This window comes from Conger conger, chromosome 6 (assembly GCF_963514075.1).
Source record: "Conger conger chromosome 6, fConCon1.1, whole genome shotgun sequence".
NCBI classification, from domain to species: domain Eukaryota; kingdom Metazoa; phylum Chordata; class Actinopteri; order Anguilliformes; family Congridae; genus Conger; species Conger conger.
The window spans coordinates 62,716,009-62,729,125 of NC_083765.1; the positions used below are offsets into that span (position 1 = coordinate 62,716,009).

Consider the following 13,117-nt stretch of genomic DNA (forward strand, 5'->3'; position numbering starts at 1 on the left):
TCTCCTAGTCTGAATATTCATAATTGCGCTCCCCTGTTGTATTGCTGTCTCTGACGTTCTTGAGCCTGGAGCAAATGTCTACATGCAATTTGAAAAGTGAGTGCAGCTTTGCGCACAGGTCCAATACGTACTGAATTTCATTTTTGGACTCTTCTCCCAAGTTTCCTTTAACAGGCCCCTAAATGCCACAGGGCCCGTACAAAAAAATCGACCTGATGTGAAATAGCGACAGACTCATACACAACAGGCCAGCCTATGTGAGGGTGGATCATATCTAAAAATCCCCAAAGCCTGCATACTGCTCATGTAACACACTGATGTCTACTGGTGTACAGTGATGATGTTTTCTGGACAGTGGTATACTCTCGTGACCACACCCTCCCTTGAAGCCACCACCCCGTCGCTATGGAGACGGTTGGCGGCCGGTCTCCGGGTGCATGTTTAAAGGCTATGGCGTGAGCGTGGCCTTCGTTTGGGTTCCAGAGCCCGAGGTGGAGGATAGACAGGGGGGCGCGCGTACCCTCAGCTTTTCGGCGGGCCCGGTTGTCTCTCTGCCGGAGGTCCTGGGGTGTGTCGTAGTACGAGATGTAGGGAGCGGTGGGGAACGTGCCGTTGAACATCCTGCGCTGGCTGCATTCCTGTTGGAAAAGCACATCAAACCCAGCTCACTTCCACTCTAATCTACACATAAAGACAATCAGTCTGCTCATAAGTCATTTTAAAAGAGATTGGTCTGTCATGGTTCCACAGGATGACCGGTGTGTATGATTGGTGGCTTAAATAGACTCCCATTTCATGCACCATTGTCCACTGTCCATTCTTTGCCACACCTGTCTGAGGACCAGTTTAGGCTTTTGCCTTGAAACAGCGTTCTCAACCCTGAGAAAACCCAGAGAGAACGCTCTGTTCGAAGACTCGGTCCCCTGCGACTTTTCACACTCACAAATCCAAAGTGTCCTTTCTGTGAGCAGTTGTAGCAGTAGGCGGGGGTTCTGTAAGCATCCTCTACTTCCAGCTTGGTGATTGGACCCTTCTGAGTCTGAAAGACAGGGAAAGGGGACGGATGCTTTTTAGTTACTTTGCTTCCTCCCGGGCTATGTCATGTGACCTGTGCTGGCTGAATTAGCACAAGAACAAAAACAACTATCAATGTGGGAGACAATACAGAAGTAATATTGTCTGAAGACAGAATTCTGGGAGATGGGTAACATCATCAGATAAATCGCAAGAACACAGAGGACAGATGAAGCATGCACAGACATTCCCAACGTACATGCAAAAAAACACATACAATTCTTTCCTGGTCTCTGATTGGTCATTTCCAAAACAACCCCATGCTGTCGCACCCACAATGCAATACGAAGGAGTGTAATTTCATAGGTCAAACACTCAGCCCACTTAAGGCTTTCACTGCTGAAGGGTTCTCTGCAGCTTCAGACAGCAGTCTGGATGGACCAGGTCATTAACGGTCTCGTTGCCACCCCCTTAGAAACCTTCAGATAATCTACTAAGAGGACCTATATCAGTCCTCCAGTAAACAGGCTGTCCATACATACTGTATAAGAGTAATGCATAACCTGGGAGATAGCATCACCTGAGAGACAGAGAGAGAGAGAGAGAGAGAGAGAGAGAGAGAGAGAGAGAGGGGGGGGGGGGGAGAGAGAGAGAGGGGGGGGGGGGGAGAGGCACGGATAGAGAGACGAGAGATGCTCTGGCTTGTCCAGTGAGGAGATTTATACTCCAGTGATTGTGATAAATGTGGGCCGATAAGGAGTGCTCTCCCCAAAGCAGGGATTGGCTCACTCAGTCTCCTCAGCGTACGGCATCCAACCCCCCTTCACCCCTGCACCTCAGCGTACGGCATCCAACCCCCCTGCACCCCTGCACCTCAGCGTACGGCATCCAACCCCCCTGCACCCCTGCACCTCAGCGTACGGCATCCAACCCCCCTGCACCCCTGCACCTCAGCGTACGGCATCCAACCCCCCTGCACCCCTGCACCTCAGCGTACGGCATCCAACCCCCCTGCACCTCAGCGTATGGCATCCAACCCCCCTTCACCCCTGCACCTCAGCGTACGGCATCCAACCCCCCTTCACCCCTGCACCACAGCGTACGGCATCCAACCCCCCTGCACCCCTGCACCTCAGCGTACGGCATCCAACCCCCCTGCACCTCAGCGTATGGCATCCAACCCCCCTTCACCCCTGCACCTCAGCGTACGGCATCCAACCCCCCTTCACCCCTGCACCACTGCGTACAGCATCCAACCCCCCTTCACCCCTGCACCACAGAGTACGGCATCCAACCCCCCTTCACCCCTGCACCACAGCGTACGGCATCCAACCCCCCTTCACCCCTGCACCACAGTGTACGGCATCCAACCCCCCTGCACCCCTGCACCACTGCGTACAGCATCCAACCCCCCTTCACCCCTGCACCTCAGCGTACGGCATCCAACCCCCCTTCACCCCTGCACCACAGCGTACGGCATCCAACCCCCCTGCACCCCTTCACCACTGCGTACAGCATCCAACCCCCCTTCACCCCTGCACCTCAGCGTACGGCATCCAACCCCCTTCACCCCTGCACCTCAGCGTACGGCATCCAACCCCCCTTCACCCCTGCACCCCTGCACCACAGCGTACGGCATCCAACCCCCCTTCACCCCTGCACCACACTCTCACCCCCGATTCTGAAACCATTTTCTCTGAGCTTCGTTTTAACATGGCTCTCTGTCCTTTTTAATGCCAGAGCAGCTTGCGGCCGAATGAATGAAATCCATTAAAATAGCTCATCCCAGCCGGAGCAGAGAGGGGAGAGGAGAGGGGTGGGGCCACACAGCCACATCTCCATCACAAAGGGCAGGAGATCAGGGCTCGGTCTCACCCCCACCCCCTCATGCCTTATGTAAATGAACCAGTTCAGAGGTCCTCAGTGACCTTGAGCTGCTGTTATCTGCACACACTCAGACCCCAAAGAACCACACCTCCTGTGCTCATTACCTGTGTGTGTGTGTGTGTGTGTGTGTGTGTGTGTGTGTGCGTATGTATGATTGCGTGCATGTATGCATGTGTGTATGCATGTGCATGTGTGTACTTGTGTGTGTGAGAGAGTGCATGAGAGAAAGAGAGGGAGTGAGTGTGTGAGTGTATGAGAGAGTACATAAGAGAGAAAGGAGTGAGTGCATGTGCGTGTGTGTGTGTGTGTGTGTGTGTGTGTGTGTGTGAGTGTGAGAGAGTGCATGAGAGGGAAAGAGAGGGAGTGTGTGTGTGAGAGTGTGTGTGCACGCAAATGTGTGTGTGCGCGTGTGTGAGAGATGGGTGTGACAGACAGAGAAAGAGATAGAGAGCCAGAGAGAGAGTGTCTAAGTGTGCACGCATGTATGCGTGCCTCTCCATTTGTGAGAGAGTGTGTAGGGATTAGCAAGAGCCTGTGTTGTGTATCTGTATTCACAAACCACAACCGGACTGTCCGTGCACTTGTACACGTGCACACTCAAGTGCTGGTGCACATGCTTAGTGTGTTCTGGCCTACACGGCAACACAATCAGCCCCCCACTGTAATCCTTCTCATTTCTCACTCTCACTGCCGATGAGCTGTCAATCAGGAGTATGTGACGGAAAAGTTCTCCCTTCAGATAAGCTGGGAGTCTTTCATATACACAACCCCCACACTGAGGTCCACTACCCCATTCAAAATTAATTCTTACATGTAACCCAACCCAATACAGTTCACAGAGGGCACAATCAAAACCAAATAATCTATTTGAGCTACATCTTAAAAAAACATTTGAAAGACACGGTTACTCTGATAAATGTTCCTTACACACACACACACACACACACACACACACACAGGGAGGTACGCATGTGTATATACAAGGGCAGTGAAAGGTTGAATTCATCAACACAGACATTTCTCTGATCTCCATCTCTGACTCCTGTAAGATGCAGCCTCGACCACTAGAGGGCGCTGTAACCCAGCCCAGTACAGACGCAGTTAGCCGAGCGGACCCTGACAGGCCAGAGACCAGAGATCAGTGACCCCGCCCAGTGCAGAGGCAGACTCGGCCCTCCACAGAACTCACGTGTCAAATACACAGCACAATCAACCAATATCTCCATGAGTACACTACACACAATCCATACGGCAGCCAACAAACAATCTCATCAAGAGGCTGTTCCTTATTTTCGTACTTACACATTCATTAAAGCTTGGCATTTACCACATGAACATGCTAAGAGACCAGGATGAATAAAATACCTCTGATCTATCCACCAGCTTAGTGCTATTCACCCCCTACCCCACCCAGGACCTGCTACATACTAACCGAACAACAAAACATGCCAGACCTCCTAAACACACAAATGCTCTTAATGCTTGGGAAAAGAGTGAGCGCATGCTCTATCTAGGGCTGACCCGTATTCAACATAAACGCTGAAGTTCAGATGTGCCTTGCACGAAGACTCAGAGCAGAGCAACATTTTCTTCTGCAGGCTGAAGGTATATAGGAGGCTGTGACTCGACTGAAATACAAGCACTATGCCAACTCTTTATTTATATTTAGAGCCATTCACACAGGTTTTAGGTTTTTACACAGTGGGGTGGGCTGGAAAAGCTGCACTGACCCTGTTCCTGCAAATCTACCGTCCCATAGGTTTTAGCGGAGGTCACCCGCCCCCTACACACAGGCAGTGATATCTGATTGGTTGGGCTCTACCCACTGGTCACAGAGGCTAACATCAAATTGCTGACCATTCCCATCAACCATCTCTTTTCTGGCGTCTGGTCTGTGGCTCGACCCAATAAACTCCTGCCACAGCTCAATAAACCCTGACCCTGCGCTGCTGTTCACTGTATTTTACTTGTTCTTCGGCTGTCTCGCTCTGCTTTCAGCTCTCCTCTCAGGGGTGCCACAGGGCCTACAGCGAGGAGTGTCTACAGGAAACCGCCGGCAGGAAACAGCTTTGTGTTTCTAAACGCTCATCTTGGCTGTGCGGTGGGTCTGATAGAATCCCTACGCTGGACGAGAGCCGTTTGAAGTGTCTGACCTGCAAACCTGTCTCTCAGCTGGTCACACGACACATTACCAGGGAGCCGGGTTTACTGTGACAAAGCTACATCCTGTTCTCCATACTGTACACAATCAACACTGTGGAGACCAGCTAGACTATATTTTTGGTTTTTGGTATAATTTACCCTTTAATGGTTGACTTTGGTTTCAATTATTTCAATGATTAATTATTTGTTAAAATCACAAATACTTTTTCAATTATATCAAAGATAGGAAAAAGTTAATTAGTGAAAACATTTTTTAAACTCCATCACTCTGAAGACCCAGCGGAAGTCTCATCATCACAGAAATACAAGATTTAACCTAGTTAACCATGATCATGACATAGTATCACCTCTTCTCAATATTATAAAAAGTAAAATTCAAGAAATTAATTGAAATATATGTAATTAAATGTGTGCAAAGCAATCATGCCTACACAAATTATAGGAACAGTAAAAAGAAAATCAATGAGCATAGCTAGTATAATGTAAATAATAATAGTAATAATTAGACATTCATTCAAACAGCTAAAGTGTAGAAACCACAGGTTAATTACTGGTTAAATATTATTTATATATTTGGAAGAATAAATGCCTCCAGTTTGAATTATGATTATGGAAAAAATGTAATGAAGAAAAAAAAAAAAACATAATTGTGACAAAAAGTTAAAATGCACTAATGAAAGACAATGCACAGACCTAGCAATGATATAGCTAAATTTTATATTTAGTAAAATGTATTTCATTATTAAAATACTTGATTGACTTTATTAGGTATTTTAGACTTATTTTTTTTACTTCTGCTGCTGTAGCCGAACTACTTAGAGTTATGATGCGTTGTCTGTTCAGAGATGCTCTGCATACCACTGTTGTAATGCGTGGTTATTTGCGTTACTGCCACCCTCCTGTCAGCTTTGACCAGTCTGCCCATTCTCCTCTGGCGTCTCTCATTAGGCGTTTCTGTCTGCAGAACTGCTGCTCACTGGATCCCCCCCCTTAAATATCAGGTATAGGAACATAGAAACAATATCATATGCTTTCACTGAGATAGCGGCCATGGGAGTACTGAGGAAACACGTTTTATATCTGTGCAGGGACATTGAACACAGTAGTGGCATACATGTTCTGCTTGTTCATACAAACACAGCGTTTTTGGTCTCGTGCGAAAGCCTTCGCCATGCAGTCAGCGTGACGTCCCGAGTAAACGCAGGGAAATCCATTACTGGTATCGCCATACTAACTGATCAAAGAGCCTGATATCCCGACGGAGGGGGTCACTCAAGTGGTACGGATATCTTCGCGGGAAAGCCAATCGATACACGCTCTCATATCACCAGGAGGGTTCGATCAAAAGACACTGATATCACTGCCAGATTGTCGATCAGCTTTGATATCACTGCGCGCGGGTGAGTCAATAAACTCTCTGATATCAAATGTGGATTACGGCGAAAAATCACACTATATGATGAATTTCACTACGGAACAGCAGTGGCGACACCAGCAGGGACGACGTACTTTCGCACCGTCAACCCTCAACTTGCGATATGAAATCAAACAAATAGCTTGCGCGATGTGGTTTTGTATCACAAACTGGGTGATGGTATTATGACAGACTATAAAACCTTATACTTTAAATAAGGCAAGGCAATTTTCAGCTTTCAAATATATTTACATTTGAGGGCGCAACATTACGAGTTTATTCAATGCCTATTACCCTGTAAATGTGAACAGGTCTACAGAGGTGAATTCTTTTTTTGCATCAAACTCAACTTCACAACAATTTGCTCCGCCCTTCAACGTAGACTTGTCAGTCACGCGCCCTTTAGTCCAATAGAGACAATGAATGTGCGCGCATTCCTGCGTGCTACACAGTGACCCCACTGCCGCTAATATTACTAGACCAAAGAACCACAGTAGATGGCGCTATGCGCCTTGAACTCTCGGTAAGTGCCGGGAAGGTTCTTTACATACTGTATAAGCTTTATGCAAACATGATCTTTAAACAAATTAATTATTTGTATGCACAGTGCAGGTCATTAAACTCCTGCTTCTTGCTGCCTCCCACAAAATCTGACAGGCAATTATGGCACCCTTCCTCTTTTTTCTCCCCATCTTCTTTTCTTCAAACATAAAGACAGAAACAGGCAAAACATAGAGAACACAGTAATAACTGCCTGTGTACAAGACACACACACACACACACACACACTTGGGCACAGTGTTTCCATGGGCAACATTCTAATCACATAATTGTGACCACGCACCTTAAACGGTTTAGGCAGTATTCTGTCTGCCTGTGTAATAGACACATACTGCATGTACACTAAGGCTATAGCAGGGGAGCGGACAGGTCTAGTCCATGCTATGCTGTTACTGCTATGCTACTTAATTCACAGCCGTTTGGTTTTAAGATCAGATTCCTCAGCAAACCGCACGCACACACAGAGGTCCAGTATACACTCATCCCTGCTCACACCCTTTAAAAGGAAGGCACAGAAACCCCAACCACCCAACACATCACCACCACCCTAAAGACACATGCAGAGCAATCAAGGCATGGCATAAGACACACAAAAAACAATCATGTTGCTGCCAGAGAGTGATCCAATGAAAGAAATGTACACAGGCAAAGCTCTTCTGTTGAAAAACACAAACCTGATATTCTTGGGGTTGAACTCAAGGTGTAGTGAGAAACCATGTGATTAATACGACTACCTACTGCTACATAGTCATATATAGTATTAACTATAACATTACCAGATAACCAGATTACCAACATTACCAGAATACCAGTGCCAATAAAGCATTTAAAAACTGAATTTGAATTTGAGAGAGACAGAGAGCGAGGGACAGAAAAATAGAGGCAGAGAGAGGAGGGAGACAAAGACAAAGGGAGTTAGAAAGTGTGTGAATGTGAGAGATAATGAGTAATACAAATATATACATATACATATGTGGAGAGAGAGAGAGAGAGAGGGAGAGAGAGAGAGATTTTGAGGCAGGCTGCGTGGTGGGTCCAGGCCGGCTTCCCCGCGCGGCGTTAATGATCTCGCCTCTTCGTTAGACAGCTCCGCTAATTAATCTCAAAAGAGGCGCGTGACGGCGGCGCTCCTCTGGCAGCCCGTTTCATGCTTTATCACGTCTTTTAATTGACAAACAGACTAGCTCTTTTCTCCTCAGCTGAGGTCTATATCGCGCACCAGCGCAGGGAGGCTGCGCTACGCTAGGCTAGGCTAGGCTGCGCTATGCGCCGGGCCCTGGCTGCAGATGGTGGATGTCTGTCACACACCTCTCTGCCTTGGTGAGCCGGTACCACGGGGGACAAACTCTTCACTGATTTCACCAATTAGCCTCTCCTGCCAGTTACTGCTCTCACAGGCCTGAGGCTTCCTGATGCACCAGCGATGACTCTCACTGAGCGCGCTCAAACTCATCTTTAAAGGCACAGTCAACAGTCTCCCTGAGCGCGCTCAAACTCCTCTTTAAAGGCACAGTCAACACTCACACTGAGCACGCTCAAACTCCTCTTTAAAGGCACAGTCAACACTCACACTGAGCGCGCTCAAACTCCTCTTTAAAGGCACAGTCAACACTCTCACTGAGCGCGCTCAAACTCCTCTTTAAAGGCACAGTCAACACTCTCACTGAGCGCGCTCAAACTCATCTTTAAAGGCACAGTCTGTCTTCACTCTCACTGAGCACACTCAAACTCATCTTTAAAGACACAGTCAACACTCTCACTGAGCGCGCTCAAACTCATCTTTAAAGACACAGTCAACACTCTCACTGAGCGCGCTCAAACTCATCTTTAAAGGCACAGTCTGTCTTCACTCTCACTGAGCGCGCTCAAACTCATCTTTAAAGGCACAGTCAACAGTCTCACTGAGCGCGCTCAAACTCCTCTTTAAAGGCACAGTCTACACTCTCACTGAGCGCGCTCAAACTCATCTTTAAAGGCACAGTCTGTCTTCACTCTCACTGAGCGCGCTCAAACTCATCTTTAAAGGCACAGTCAACAGTCTCACTGAGCGCGCTCAAACTCCTCTTTAAAGGCACAGTCTACACTCTCACTGAGCGCGCTCAAACTCCTCTTTAAAGGCACAGTCTACACTCTCACTGAGCGCGCTCAAACTCCTCTTTAAAGGCACAGTCCATCTGCACATTTTACCAGACCAAAGCCCAAAACTCAAAAGCCAGAGAAGAATGGATATGGTGTCTCACACATGCACACACCCACTCACACACAAATTAAACAAAAATGGGAAAACCTTTCCTATCGACAGCAGTGGACGGAGAGCATGAGAAGAGTGTTCATCACAGGTCTGTGTCCGTCCTTTTCTGCTTGGCTGCTCAGTTTTAACACCGGCTTTGTGCAATCTGCAGGAGCAGCGGAGGCCCTGTTTAACTGCTACCCAGCAGCCCTCCCTGTTCATTACTGCGGGCGGAGCGCCATTCAGCCTCGGCAGACATTCAGGCTAGCCAAATATTCAGCGCTGCCAAATTCTCAGCCTCCACAAGCATTAACAGCACAGGGGCGCCACATTTTTCCTCCAAAAGCAACTTTTGTAGATGGTGATACAGGTCTGGTTTATTTTTCCAAGTTTCCTATGCGCCAGGGAACCGACGAGACAGGACACAGGACATTTCTTTTAAAGCAATAAAAGCGAAAGATGAATGCGTATCTCGGGACCTCTGAGCATTAATGTCACATGCTTTCCCTAATTGTCTCAGGATCTGGGGACAATAATGGGCAAGTTGCTGGCGCTGGCAGAATTTTGGAAGACTAATCGCCCTGGCACAGTCAGGAGTGACCTGCTGCTACACTGTCAAGAGGCGGTCGTTCACTTGGCACGGAAACAAAGCAGCCACAGGAGGTAGGTGGACCTCTCTCTGGCAAAGAAAGTCGCAATTAATAAAGCTAATAAACCTAATTCTGCTGTACGCAGGCCAAATGAGCTGACCGGCTGACAAGCACTGTCCCTCCCCTAAAACTGCAGGCTCTGAGGGCGCGAGTTTCGCTCATTAGTTTTATCTACGTTAGCGAGCCACTAATGCCCCCATGGCTGGAGTGTGGAGTGTTCAGCAGAACGCAGGTGGGACCAGTGCGCTACTGAGATGCAAACAGCCAACAGGACGCTATACGGAGAGAGACTGAGGTCAGAGATGAACAGAGTGTCAGATACAAAGAAGGAAAGTGAGAGAAAGAGAAATGGAAAGAGTGAGCGGGGAGAGAGGCAGGGAGTCGAGCAGTAGAGGAAGAGATAGAAATGGACAGAGAGAGAGAGAAGAGAGGGCAGGGAGTCGAGCAGTAGAGGAAGAGATAGAAATGGACAGAGAGAGAGAGAAGAGAGGGCAGGGAGTCGAGCAGTAGAGGAAGAGATAGAAATGGACAGAGAGAGAGAGAAGAGAGGGCAGGGAGTCGAGCAGTAGAGGAAGAGATAGAAATGGACAGAAAGTCCCGCACGCTGTCCTCAGTCCGCCCACCCTCTCAGACCGGCCTCTGCCTGGACACTGCCCAAGAGGGTCTGGAGCTGGTACTTACTGTGAGGTGATACTGTCGCCAAATGTCTGGGCATGCCTGAGGAGAGGGAGAGGGAGAGAAGCCATTTAGATACCAGCACCAATACACCTATTCTACTAGACCACTGTTATGTACAGTTACCGATTACTCAGTAATGTGCTTATGTTTAAGCTATTATTGTAAGCTTTGGAAATATTTACATGTACTTCCAGTCAATAAAGCACTGTGAATATGTTTTTTTAGAGAAAAAAGGCGAGAGTGAGAGAGGAGGGAAATGAGTCAAAATGTTAAGCAGATAGGAGGCAGCGAAGTATAACGTCTTATTTCCTCGTAAAGCTGAGTCAGACACAGTTACACAAACACTGCAATTAAAAAATACACAGAGACACACAAACACACACAAGCTCACTCGCTCCTCTGCCCATTTTAGGCCAGTACATGCTAAACAGCCCCCACGCTCAGGAGAGGTGGAGGTGCGGAGGAAGACGAGGGCAAAGCCACGGAGAGTTCTGGAAACAGGAGGGATGACAGAGGAGGAGCATAGAGACAGAAGAGGTGGTGGTGGTGGTGGGGTTGGGGGGGTCCCTTTTGAAGCGTTCTGCGGCTAATGAAAAGTCACCCCGCAGCACAATGAGGAGGAAGCAGCGCGGTAACGCTCCACAGAGGCCAGTGTCCGAGCACCACAGATCCGCTCCCTTTCTTCTCCTCCCCATCCCAAAACAAGCAGAGGGAGCGTCCCGGGTGTGTGGAGAGAGAGAGGGGGGGGAGGGCGAGGCCCCTGAGAGACAGGGGCCATGTCAGAGAGCTCCCTGATTTTAGCACACCAAACGTGCAGGGCTGATCACCGTGTCATTCCCCATATCCACACTTCCCTCATCGGACCTTTCCGTTTTCGGCTGGGCATTTTTAAAAGTGTGACGGAATTAAAAGCATGGAAAATGAAAAAGGTGCTGTACGATAACTGCAGAGCTGAGACACTGTTGTGTTCTCTTGTTTGGTCATATAACCGAGCAACCAAGACAATGAAGTCAAAACGCTGCGATTCCATACACAGCCCCCAGACTTCATCTCTGTTACACAAACTTGAGGGCAAACCACATTGCGGTAAGATTACGGAGAATAACATATGCTGGGAGCAGGAATTGGGCTTGAACTTCACATGGATTTCCTCCTTGAGTATATCCAATCTAAACTCAAATACCCCCAGCTAATTTCTGCTTTAACCACATGTTTGGCGAGCCAGTTATTCAACTGGCCCCAGGAGCTAACAGAGGAAAACGGAATTCAAATCATTGTTTGAGGTGTGCAATTTCCTCCCCTTTGTTTTTGCCATGTTGATGCCTGTACTCATCTTTATGCAACTGGAATCTCCTCACATTAAATGAAGTGGTCCATCCCTGGACATTTCTAGAAGGCAACACACGCTGTATGCTTTCTACTCTCCATTCTGCCCTTCAGCAGGGGAACGCACTCTGCTCTAACTGCCTGGGGTACCACTACGTAGTGGTTATATGAGGAGTGCTGAGGAATGGGTCCGATATCACACGAGATTCAAAATCATTCCTTAATCTCTGTGAATATTGTTGTTCATACTGTAGAAACATGCCACTTTGCCCCACAATAATCTAAAGACAGCCCAATGTCAGAGAAACTACATAAAAATATTGACATATTTTCAACCAACACGGTAAAATCATTCATTTAGGTTGTCTTATTCGATTTCGGTTTTTTCTGTGTGCATGGAATATCATGTCCACTGTAATTAAAGTACTGTCAAACAAGTGGAATATTAATTTAAAAAAAGGGGTCTGCGGGTTACCTTTTGGGGGAGATCCAGTCTGCATTACTGCGTTCTGAATCCTGACACAAAATGTGGTGGGATGAACCCCTAAGGTTCCTGTTCAGCTCTATTGGAACTCCTCCCAGGTGCGGGTTGCTTGGTTACGGATAGAAGCATCACACTCAAACGCACGGGTTAAGATCAGAATCCAACCGTAACAATACACAAACAAACAATAAACTCCTAATTCAACATAATAAATTACATTCAGAGTAAATGTACAAAGGCTCATGAATCCATCTATACCGTACATAATTGCTCACAAATGTTTGTACCCCAAAACACTGCTATAAGCTCCAAAAATGTTAGGTTCCATTCATATATTGTTATATATTATAATGTGGAGCTTAGTCAAAATGACCCTATTACTAGAATTATCTTTTTGAAATAAGAAAATGCATTGAAACTACTCCATTGAATGCAAATTCTCACCTTGGAAGTACTACCTCCTAAATTAATTAAACAGCAATTTACACGGTGTAGCTCACAGGTTTGGAAGAAAGAGCATGGTTAATACAGGCTTAGCCTGTATTAATTATGTACAAGGAATCAATAATTGCTTCCTGAAGATTTCAATGTGTACGAGGCAAAAAATGGGTTTTATTTAAAGCGGACAGTGTCCAACAGTAAATAGTGATGTTGGATAATAATATACAGATATGGCAGAGCTTTCTTCTCCCTCTAACTGTCCCCGAAAT

At 47.2% G+C, this 13,117-nt stretch overlaps 1 protein-coding gene across 4 annotated transcripts in view; it reads right to left on the reverse strand.

Annotated features, from left to right (window-relative positions):
- The window catches only part of zcchc7 (zinc finger, CCHC domain containing 7), a 44,169-nt gene that overhangs the window by 2,624 nt on the left and 28,428 nt on the right, over positions 1-13,117 (reverse strand). For all 4 annotated transcript variants that reach the window (XM_061245616.1, XM_061245614.1, XM_061245612.1 and 1 more), the window contains exons 6-8: positions 10,601-10,636; positions 944-1,039; positions 521-638 (exon numbers count right to left, since the gene is read on the reverse strand). In XM_061245616.1, the coding sequence (XP_061101600.1) occupies positions 521-638; positions 944-1,039; positions 10,601-10,636 (250 nt within the window). The remainder of the gene's footprint in view (positions 1-520; positions 639-943; positions 1,040-10,600; positions 10,637-13,117) is intronic.